At 36.6% G+C, this 11,935-nt stretch overlaps 1 protein-coding gene across 1 annotated transcript in view; it reads left to right on the top strand.

Annotated features, from left to right (window-relative positions):
* Positions 1-1,398: 1,398 nt before the first annotated feature.
* The window catches only part of HFM1 (helicase for meiosis 1), a 135,781-nt gene continuing 125,244 nt past the window's right edge, over positions 1,399-11,935 (top strand). Inside the window, exons 1-3 of the mRNA XM_007176338.2 lie at positions 1,399-1,427; positions 1,960-2,064; positions 5,141-5,238. Of these exons, the coding sequence (XP_007176400.2) occupies positions 5,168-5,238 (71 nt within the window). The 5' untranslated portion in view covers positions 1,399-1,427; positions 1,960-2,064; positions 5,141-5,167. The remainder of the gene's footprint in view (positions 1,428-1,959; positions 2,065-5,140; positions 5,239-11,935) is intronic.

Genomic DNA, 11,935 nt, shown 5'->3' with positions numbered 1-11,935 from the left:
GAAAAAAGATAAATTGGACTTCACCAAAATTAAAAACTTTTTTGCATCAAATGATACTGTCAAGAGAGCAAAAAGAAAACCTACTAAATGGGAGAAAATATTTGTAAATCATATATCTGATAAAGAATTAATATCCAGAATATTTTAAAAAATATATAATAAAAAGATAATAATCAATAAAAAAAAATCATAAATAACACAAAAAATTGGCAGAGGACTTGAATAGATATTTCCCCCAAAAGATATTAAAATAACCAGTAAGCACATGAAAAGATGCTCAACATCATTAGTCCTTAGGGAAATGCAAATCAAAACCATAATAAATGAGATACCACTTCACATCTGCTAGGATGACTAAAATTTGTAAAAGATGGAAAATAACAAGTGTTGGCAAGGAAGTGGAGAAATTGGAATGCTTCTGCATTATTAGTAGGACTGTAAAGTGGTATACTAACTGTGGAAGACAGTTTGGTTGTTTTTCAAAAAATTAAACTTAGAGTTATCATATGACCCAGCAATTCCACTCCTAGGTATTTATCTAAATAATTGAAAGCAGGGACTGAGAACAGATTTTTTTTTTCTGCTTCAAATGTTTTTTATTTATTGTTTTAAAACTTTTTATTTTGTATTGGAGTATAGTTGATTAACAATGTTGTGTTAATTTCAGGTGTACAGCAAAGTGATTCAGTTATACATATATGTGCATCTATTCTTTTTCAAATTATTTTCCCATTTAGGTTGTTACATAATATTGAGCAGAGCTCCCTGTGCAATACAGTAGGTCCTTGTTGGTTATCCATTTTAAATACAGCAGTATGTACATGTCAATCCCAAACTCCCTAACTATCCCTTCCCTCCACCCTTCCCCCCGGTAACCATAAGTTCCAGAACAGATTTTTACAATTTTTATAGCTGCATTATTCACAATAGCCAAAAGGTTGGAAACAACACAAATGTTCATCCATGGGTGAATGGATAAACAAAATGTGGTATATACATACAAATTGAATACTCAGCCTTAAAAAGGAATGAAACTCTGATACTTGCGACAACATGGATGAACTTTGAAAACATGCTAAATGACGTAAACCAGACACAGGACAAATACTGTGAGTTCACTTATATGAGGTACCTAGGATAAGCAACTTCTTCGGGAGGGAAAGTAGAGTTACCAAGAGCTGGGGGAAGGATTAAGATTTCTATTCAATGAGAATAAGCCACAGTATCCTGAGAGCCATATATTAAAAAGGAATTATAAACTTCTGGGGAAAAGAAGGAGAGGATGGAAGGTTGGGTGTCCTGGCGATCCATTGCTTGGAGCTCGGCTTAGCCAGGCTGGGGGTCCTCCGGGGACCGGTGAATAGGCGCTCGGCTCTGAGGGCCGGCGGGGAGGGGAGAGCGGGCAGCTGGGACGCCAGCTGGGGAAGGTGGGGACTGGGGTCCGTTGCGTCTCACAGGGAGGAAGGGACGGGAGAACGGGGACCCCGCGGGGAGAGAGAGGGGTCAGGTTGGCCGTGGGGAAGTGGTTGAGCTTCCCAGCCGAGTGTCGGGCGACAGCGGACGGGCGCGGCGAGGTGTAGGACCGCCGGCGCGACCCCGACCCCGACCCCAGGCCGCGCGGCTCCTCAACCGCCTTCGCGTCAGAAGGGGCGGGCGAGGCCTGAGGCGGCTCCGCCTCTTGAGGGGCCGGTTGGCGCACTCTTGTTTTGCTTTGATGGCTCCTGGAGCCCCGCGTGTTTATTTCCAAGTGTGTTTCCCTCCCGGGGCGGGAGCTGGTGGCCGGCGCGCGTGTAGCCGCGTGTCCACAGCGACGCGACCTGCAGCCCCGCGGGCCCGGTGCCGGCGCCCGCGCTCGCATCTCGGCCACTCACCCGGCCGGAAGTCTTCCGCCCTGCGCCCGCGAGTCTGGGGTGGGCTTTCTCGGATTTTGGGAACATCACGGGGGTATTTTTTCTTCAGACCCAGATTCGGTTCCTGCTGGAACTTCCCGGCCCCGTGGGTCCCCCGGGGACGTGGTGGAGATCAGGCGCTCCGACTGTAAGGACCTCTCGGCCGAGACTCGGGGTATTAATTTGTTTCCACGTTCATTCTCTTACTTTTGTCAAATTCCCTGCAGTCATTTGTGATGGTTGGTTTTTCCAGTGAATGTTGGTCTGAGTCTTCACTGATTACCGGTTTCTGGCAAATCAATATTTCGTATCTGGGTTTCTGCACTTTTGAAATAAGTATATTTCTGAGAGTAAAAATTGTAAGAGATAACTAATAGATCTGAACATCTTATACAATAAGGATTATAGAAGGTAAGAAGATGCTAAATTGTCACTAAAATAATTAGGTAAGGTGCAGGTCATTTCAACAATCAATAAATTATGTAGTTACAGAAGCAGTTTAAATATTTTAAGAGTGATTAGTTAGAGCAGAAGCAAGCACTTAAAAAAAGAAAACATAATTTTATACCACATGCTGAAACTAGAACTTTGTAATCTAATGTGGAAACTTAGAAAATCTGACTCTAAACCTAAAACTTAAAATTAATTAATCCAAAATCTGTCATCTCCTACAATAACAAACTCATATTGAAATATGGTAACGTCCCTTGTAGGACCTATGTTTAGAAAAATATATTTATTTACATAATTCAAGTGCCGAATCCCACGGTCTTTTAGAACCTTCATGATTTGATTTCGTGAATCCTGAATTAGAAAAACAAATCACATTTTAAAACTGAATATTAAAGATTGGGGGGTAAAAATTTAAGCCTCAGAATTGACGGAAAATTATTTTTATATAAATTATTTTTATAAACTGAACATTGCTAATGTATTTATTCCACAGTGAATTGTTATGGACCATCTGCTATGTATCAGGCACTGTTCTGGGTTATAGGAATACATTAATGAGTAAAAAGTCCCTGCTTCCTCTACAGGGAGAAAGATAAACAACTGAACAGTTATAAATTAGTGCTGTGAAGAAAAATAATGCAAAGTATGGGGATGGAGTATTTTAGATAAAGGAGGTTTTCTTTCATAGGACTGCATCAGAACTAAAATATATACGTAATGTTTTTATTCTGGACCCAAACAAGTTATATTCTCTTTTATGCCAGAACTAGGAGTCAAATCAAAAGTTCTCTTGAAAATATTTGCTGTTTATATAGGAGGTTTTTAGATTAATTTATGAAATTTTTTTTTCAGAAACAAATTTTTTAATTTGCAGTTTTATTGTTTTGTTTGCAGCTTCTTTTAGAATAAAGAGTTCAAACATGTGCCTGTCAGCCTTAAGAGTTTCTACTTAAATTCTGAGGTACCATATAAAAGTGGTCTGGTATGTTTTAATTTGGAAAACTCTTTTTGTTGTTTAAAATTATATAATTTTCCTAAGACTAGAAAGGGAATATTTTATTTGTTACTTTTTGGTTAATATAGAAACATGATTGGCACTTTTATTTATACTTTATCTGGTAATTGTTTCCAACTTCTGAAATTCTTTACTTAAATAAGTTGTTAAAGACTCCAGTTAGCAATTTCTGAGTGACTCCCTTCTGCCTCCCACCCTGTTATCCTAGGCTTCTATTGTCCACATAATTAAATTGTTTTAGACGTTTATAGAACCATGCTACCTTGTTTCAACTTTCCTGTTTCTTTTTGTTGGTGACTAAGCGATTAATAAATTGAGAAAAATGAAGAGGACAACTAAGCTAAACAGGTGGAAAGGGGAAAAGCCCAATAACTAAACCAATGAAAAACCCCACAGTATTCTGATAAAGTAAGAACAGTCCTAATGTAATCAAATTTAGCCCTCTTGTTAGTAGCATTTTGTCAAGGGGTGCATGTGGAAGCATGCCTCTTTCCCCCACGTACTTCCACATGTGTTTCACTATCACATCAGGGAGGACTCAAAATTGAAGGGACTGGACTTCCCTGGTGCAGCAATCAATCAATCGATCAATCGAACGTATCAATCAATCAATCGAACGTATACAAACATACGTACACACACACTGCTCTGACTTGGTAATATGGATTTCTCCACGAGATGGCGCTCATATAGTGTCTTTGATTTTAGTTTCCATCCTAAGGAAAGCTTTGCGATGTATTAACTATCACAGAATAAATAGAAATGTGATTTTATATTTTATGATATGTGCGTCTGATTTCATGTTTTGTCATATAGAATCTTATATCATGTTTCAGAAATTAAAAAAAAGTTGAGATGTAGTGTTGATGTGCAGGGGGAAGAACTGCAATGTATGTATCTGTAGAAATAGTTCTACTGTCTCCTGTTAAATTTGAGGCTTTGTTCAGCCTTAGATTTTTGCTATATTCCCAGGTAGCCAATGAGGAATGTTTTTATCCTTTACATTTAGATAACATCTTTGGATGTAAAAATTATCTTTTTAAAAAGGAATGTAAACATTTATATATATGTTATGTAATATAATGTACATATAACATACATATATATGTATATATATGTTAAACTAGTAAATTTGTTTATTTTGATAAATTCAAACATATATAAAAATAAACATTATGAGGAACTCCACGTACCTATTACGTAGCTTTAGCAATTATCAACTCATTGCCAATCTTGTTTCATCAATAACCCTCAACATTTCTCTCTTTATTTTGAAGCAAATCTACTCTATCCCTTGATTTTGAAGGAAATCCCTGCATATGTACACAGTATATTGTTAGAAACACATACATTCACAATAAAATGCACTATCCTAACTCAAAAATAATGATATGAACAAAGTATTTTAGGAGCCCGAAAGGAGCCATTAATTCTGCTTTTGGGTAATTCAGAGAAACCTTTGAAGAAAAAATGGTGTCTGACCTGTGCCATTAAGAATGGGTAGGAATTTGTCAGGTGGAGAATGGAAGAAAACACACTCTTAAGCATTGGTGCAGAATGAAGAGAGGGGTACGTATGTGAATATGTATGAATGAGTGGAGAACAGAGAATAATGTATTTGAATATTTAAGCACTTTGGAGGAAGTTACAGAAGATGTTGCTGAAAGGCTATCTGTGGTTATTTTGGGAAATTAATGATTATAGTTTATGGATCCAGAAATTTTGTTTCTACATCTTTGTAAATAGAACATAAACTTTTTTTTTTTTTTTTGGTATTTTTTAGATTTGTGACAAAGTCCAGTTTTTAACAATGCTGAAATCAAATGACTCCTTGTTTTCCTTGGATAATTTGTTTTTTGAAAAAACAGATGAAGCTGAAAAGTAAGTCTGCTTTAAAGAATGATAACAGTATATTGCTTAAGGGTTTTTGATTTTTAAGGCATTTTAGTTTTCTCTCTGGTAAATTTATAAATAAAAAATGAGGGATCAACAGAATGACATTTCAGGTATATGCTTGGTAAACATGTAATTCAGATAAGGAAGTAACTGAAGTTTAACATGTTAAATGTTACAATTTTAAAAACAGAGTAGATTCTTGTCTATTTGGCTTTCATTCATTTGCATTTCTGGTTTGTTCAAATTATTTTTGGCTGAAGTAAAGACTGAAAGTAATGGTCAAAGAGTAGCTCAGGACAAGGGGTGGTGGTGGCACCTTTTGGAAACAGAAAGGGCAGTGTGCCAAAGGCCAAGTGTGATAGGCAGATTCAGTGCAGGCAGGAAGTAGGGGTGGAAATAAAGATGTGGTACCAAAGGAAATATGAATGGGGAATAAGGAGTCTGTTAGATACTGGCTTTTATGGATTTTCACATGTGAATCACTTTAGTTCTAAGTTTTCTATGTATTTGTTCTATTGTGTTACCCTTTTTAATGAAGCATTGGGTAAATTATTTACTGCTTCATTTATTCTTCCATTCATTCAAATATTAATTCAGATATTGACTGAATGCTGAAAGGGATATAAAAAGAATGAAACAGACTTTTACTTTAAAAAACTTAAAGCCTATTTGAGGTTAAATACACATGTAGAAAGGTCATTCATAAATAATGTGACCATGTAATTCAGACTGGGACACTTGAGAGTGAAGGAGTGCATCCAAATGAAGCAACAGGTGTTAATCAAGACTGGCCTGGGCAAATTTGGAACATATGGTTGCTCTTCTAACAATACAAAAAAACAAGTGCAAAGCAAATTATAAGCATATATTCATGCAAAGAAATTTCAGATTTGGAGAGAGACTTGGGCCAGACTGTTTAGGTCAGGCTTTATGGTAGTTGGGGGAGACTTCAGGCTTTGAAGGACTGGATAATTCTTTTTTTAAAAAAATATTTATTTATTTATTTGGTTGCACCGGGTCTTAGTTGCGGCAGGCAGGCTCCTTAGTTGCGGTACGTGGGTTCCTTTGCTGTGGTATACGGACTCTTAGTTGTGGCATGCATGTGGGATCTAGTTCCCTGATTTTGTGAATGTAAGATTAGAAATGGATTTTGAATGAGCATACGCTCTGCTGCCTAAAACAATGCCTGGCACATAGTACTCAGTAAATAATTGTTGAATTGATTAATGAATGAAAAAAAAAACAGTTGAACTTCTATAGTTGGATATAGGGGTAGTGTCGGGTATAGGGGTAAGCCAAATAAAGAAAATAGTTTTGAACAAAGATAAGGAGGGACAGAATGTATTATCTGTTTGGTATACAAGTAGTTCACTTTGGTCTGTACTATAAGGGACATGTAGGAGAATTGAAATTGTAACGTGACCTAAGGCCTCTAGGAAGTTTGGTGTTATTTAGAAGCCACTGAAGGATTTTGAATGGAATAACATGAAAACAATTCCAAATTAATGTGATAAGAGTATATGAAATATAGAGAGAAAGCCCAGAGGCAGTGAGGTCAATTAAAACACTGTTGTTCTCAATCAGACATAAGTTGCTTAGAGCCTTGATTAGGATAGTGCTAATGGAAATACAAGGAAGTGATGTATTCAAGAAGCTTTATAAGGAAGATGCAATAAGAGACAGTATGTGTCTGGATATAGTGGGTAAAAAGACTGTACTATGGTTTGGATTCTGGGTGATGGGGAGAATGATGACACCTCTGGAAAATACGGAAATCAAGGAAGATTTGATTTTATGGGGAGGCTGAATAGAGAGCTAGATGTGTGCTTTTTGTATCTTGTTAACATCTTTCTTGGATTTTTAGGAATAGTCTCTGTGCAGAAAAGAGTTAATATACCAGGCCCAAACCACTATCTTTGAAAAGGCCTACTTGTAAGGTTGGCCTCTGGCTGGAGTCTGAGAACTTGGATTTTAGGAAGATTCCTACCATTGACTGATAAATTGGCTCATTGTGTAAAAACTGTTTATAAAAATAATGTGGTTTATAATGAACATCTGCTCTTCTGGGAATCTGGAATTTAGGTATGTGCCAGAGAGGGATGCCTAAATGAGTAGCCCTCAATAAAAACCCTGGGCATTAAGTCTTTAATGACTTCCCTTGTTGGCGACATTTCACGTGTGTTGTCACAACTTGTTGCTGGGGGAATTAAGCACATCTTGTGTTACTCTAGTGGGAGAGGACCTTTGGAAGCTTGTGTCTGGTTTCTCCTGGACTTCACCCCACAGTCATGAGTAGGACTATATGCTGAGTCCTGTAAGTTGTCCTAGGGAATCATTGACCCTGGCGGTGATCTTGGGGACTCTGTGACATAGTCCTAAATTTCAGTTGCTTTGGTGTATTGTCAGACATTGTCAGGTGATGTGTTACAGATTTTTGGTTTAGAAAATAGAGCTGTAGTAGCTATGTTTGAGGTGCTGTGAGAGGCAGAAAATTGAAAGACTGGGCCTCTCACTTCTGGGAGTTTAAAATCCTAAATAAAGAGAGAAGAAAAAATCATAAAATCCTTGGGACTTGGCTTAGACAGTTTATGTGGTATTCTTCTCAACTTTATTTTGTTACCTAATGCTTATCTTTTCTTCTAATGAAGGACAAGCCAACTTTGGTTGGAAAGGAAACATTAAAACATTATATGTTAATAGGATCACAGCTGAAAGATAAGGAAAGATAGTTAACAATGTAAACAGGGTGACAAAAATCTCATCAATTACTGTAGGTTTACAAAGTGATTGTCACTTTCAACAGTTTTCTTGGATTTTCCGTGGTTATAGATGGTTCTGGACCAAGAATATTTGGGTTAAGACATTAATTCGTAATAATGTTTTAGGAGTACTCTAGAATACCAATACTGGTGTCATTTACACACTTGTGACCCATGATTAGATGTCAGGTGTATCATCAGTAATTTGTTACTTGTATTGGTTAAGATGCTAAAGTTTCAGAATGATTTACTACTTTCTTTTTTATATTGGAGCAGATTTAAGATTCCTGTCACAAGCATTTGAATTGGAGAAAAGAAAATGGAGTTATAGCTATTATTTAGGTAGCATATCTCACATAGCAGTGTCATTGATCCCATGACACACAAGGAAAAAAAGAATGCTGCTATATAGGGATAAGTCAAAGTCACCGCAGAAAGGTAGTATATTAAGTTTAAGAGTCTGTAATTGAGTAATGTTTAATTAATAAATACATAGTTTCTTTTTTTTTCTTAAATAAAATTATTATATATTTTTTGGCTCTGAAAATTCACATTTTAAAAAACACATATGGGGAGGTATTACAAAACATTTAAGGTAGCCCATGATTACATTTGTTTGTTCATAGGCTAAGTCTTATTTTTTTGAATTTTTGAATTTTATTTATTTTTTTATACAGCAGGTTCTTATTAGTCATCCATTTTATACACATCAGTGTATACATGTCAATCCCAATCTCCCAGGTCATCCCACCACCACCCCCATCCCCCCGCCGCTTTCCCCCCTTGGTGTCCATACGTTTGTTGTCTACATCTGTGTCTCAATTTCTGCCCTGCAAACCGGTTCATCTGTACCATTTTTCTAGGTTCCACATATATGTGTTAACATACGATATTTGTTTTTCTCTTTCTGACTTACTTCACTCTGTATGACAGTCTCTAGATTCATCCACATCTCTACAAATGACCCAGTTTCATTCCTTTTTATGGCTGAGTAATGTTCCATTGTATAAATGTACCACATCTTCTTTATCCATTCATCTTTGATGGGCATTTAGGTTGCTTCCATGACCTAGCTATTGTCTATTGTAAATAGTGCTGCAGTGAACATTGGGGTGCATGTGTCTTTTTGAATTATGGTTTTCTCTGGGTATACGCCCAGTAGTGGGATTGCTGGGTCATATGGTAATTTTATTTTTACTTTTTTAAGAAACCTCCATACTGTTCTTCATAGTGGCTGTATCAATTTACATTCCCACCAACAGTGCAAGAGGGTTCCCTTTTCTCCACACCCTCTCCAGCATTTGTTGTTTGTAGATTTTCTGATGATGCCCATTCTAACTGCTGTGGGGTAATACCTCATTGTAGTTTTGATTTGCATTTCTCTAATAATTAGTGATGTTGAGCATCTTTTCATGTGCTTCTTGGCCATCTGTATGTCTTCTTTGGAAAATGTCTATGTAGGTCTTCGGCCCATTTTTGGATTGAGATCTTTGTTTTTTTGACATTGAGCTGCATGAGCTGTTTATATATATAGGAGATTAATCCTTTGTCCCTTGATTCATTTGCAAATATTTTCTGCCATTCTGAGAGCTGTCTTTTCGTCTTGTTTATGGTTTCCTTTGCTATGCAAAAGCATTTAAGTTTCATTAGGTCCCATTTGTTTATTTTTGTTTTTATTTCCGTTACTCTAGGAGGTGGATCAAAAAAGATCTTGCTGTGATTTATGTCAAAGAGTGTTCTTCCTATGTTTTCCTCTAAGAGTTTTATAGTGTCCGGTCTTACATTTAGGTCTCGAATCCATTTTGAGTTTATTTTTGTGTATGGTGTTAGGGAGTGTTCTAATTTCATTCTTTTACATGTAGCTGTCCAGTTTTCCCAGCACCACTTATTGAAGAGACTGTCTTTTCTCCATTGTATATCCTTGCCTCCTTTGTCATAGATTAGTTGACCATAGGCGCGTGGGTTTATCTCTGGGCTCTCTATCCTGTTCCAATGATCTATATTTTTGTTTTTGTGCCAGTACCATATTGTCTTGATTACTGTATCTTTGTAGTATAGTCTGAAGTCAGGGAGTCTGATTTCTCAAGCTCCGTTTTTTTCCCTCAAGACTGCTTTGGCTATTCAGGGTCTTTTGTGTCTCCATACAAATTTTAAGATTTTTTTGTTCTAGTTCTGTAAAAATTCCATTGGTAATTTGATAGGGGTTGCATTGAATCTGTAGATTGCTTTGGGTAGTATAGTCATTTTCACAATGTTGATTCTTCCAATCCAAGAACATGGTATATCTCTCCATCTGTTTGTATCATCTTTAATTTCTTTCATCAGTGTCTTATAGTTTTCTGCATACAGGTCTTTTGTCTCCCTAGGTAGGTTTATTCCTAGGTATTTTATTCTTTTTGTTGCAATGGTAAATGGGAGTGTTTCCTTAATTTCTCTTTAAGATTTTTCATCGTTAGTGTACAAGAATGCAAGAGATTTCTGTGCATTAATTTTGTATTCTGCCACTTTACCAAATTCATTGATTAGCTCTAGTAGTTTTCTGGTGGCATCTTTGGGATTCTCTATGTATAGTATCATGTCATCTGCAAACAGTGACAGCTTTACTTCTTCTTTTCTGATTTGGATTCCTTTTATTTCTTTTTCTTCTCTGATAGCTGTGGCTAACACTTCCAAAACTATGTTGAATAATAGTGGTGAGAGTGGGCAACCTTGTCTTGTTCCTGATCTTAGTGGAAATGGTTTCAGTTTTTCACCATTGAGGACAATGTTGGCTGTGGTTTTGTTATATATGGCCTTTATTATGTTGAGGAAAGTTCCCTCTATGCCTACTTTCTGCAGGGCTTTTATCATAAATGGGTGTTGAATTTTGTCAAAAGCTTTCTGTGCATCTATTGAGATGATCACATGGTTTTTCTTCTTCAATTTGTTAATTTGGTGTATCACATTGATTGATTTGCGTATATTGAAGAATCCTTGCATCCCTGGGATAAATCCCACTTGCTCATGGTGAATGATCCTTTTAACGTGTTGTTGGATTCTGTTTGCTAGTGTTTTCTTCAGGATTTTTGCGTCTATATTTATCAGTGATAATGGTCTGTAATTTTCTTTTTTTGTAGTATCTTTGTCTGGTTTTGGTATCAAGGTGATGGTGGCCTCATAGAATGAGTTTGGGAGTTTTCCATCCTCTGCAATTTTTTGGAAGAGTTTGAGAAGGATGGGTGTTAGCTCTTTTTTAAATGCTTGATAGAATTCACCTGTGAAGCCATCTGGTCCTGGACTTTCGTTTGTTGGAAGATTTTTAATCCCAGTTCCAATTTCATTACTTGTGATTGGTCTGTTCATATTTTCTGTGTCTTCCTGGTTCAGTCTTGGAAGGTTATACCTTTCTAAGAATTTGTCCATTTCTTCCAGGTTGTCCTTTTTATTGGCATAGAGTTGCTTATAGTAGTCTCTTAGGATGCTTTGTATTTCTGCAGTGTCTGTTGTAACTTCTCCTTTTTCATTTCTAATTTTATTGATTTGAGTCCTCTCCCTCTTTTTCTTGATGAGTTTGGCTAATGGTTTATCAATTTTGTTTATCTTCTCAAAGAACCAGCTTTTAGTTTTATTGATCTTTGCTGTTGTTTTCTTTGTTTCTATTTCATTTATTTCTGCTCTGATCTTTATGATTTCTTTCCTTCTGCTAACTTTGGGTTTTGTTTGTTCTACTTTCTCTAGTTCCTTTAGGTGTAAGGTTAGATTGTTTACTTGAGATTTTTCTTGTTTCTTGAGGTAGGCTTTTTTCCTATAAACTTCCCTCTTAGAACTGCTTTTGCTGCATCCCATAGGTTTTGGATCGTCGTGTTTTAATTGTCATTTGTCTCTAGGTATTTTTTGATTTCCTCTTTGATTTCTTCAGTGATCTCTTGGTTATTTAGTAACGT

Source organism: Balaenoptera acutorostrata, chromosome 1 (genome assembly GCF_949987535.1).
Source record: "Balaenoptera acutorostrata chromosome 1, mBalAcu1.1, whole genome shotgun sequence".
Lineage (NCBI taxonomy): Eukaryota > Metazoa > Chordata > Mammalia > Artiodactyla > Balaenopteridae > Balaenoptera > Balaenoptera acutorostrata.
The sequence above is the reverse complement of the archived record's forward strand: the minus strand, read 5'-3'. Positions and strand labels throughout refer to the sequence as shown.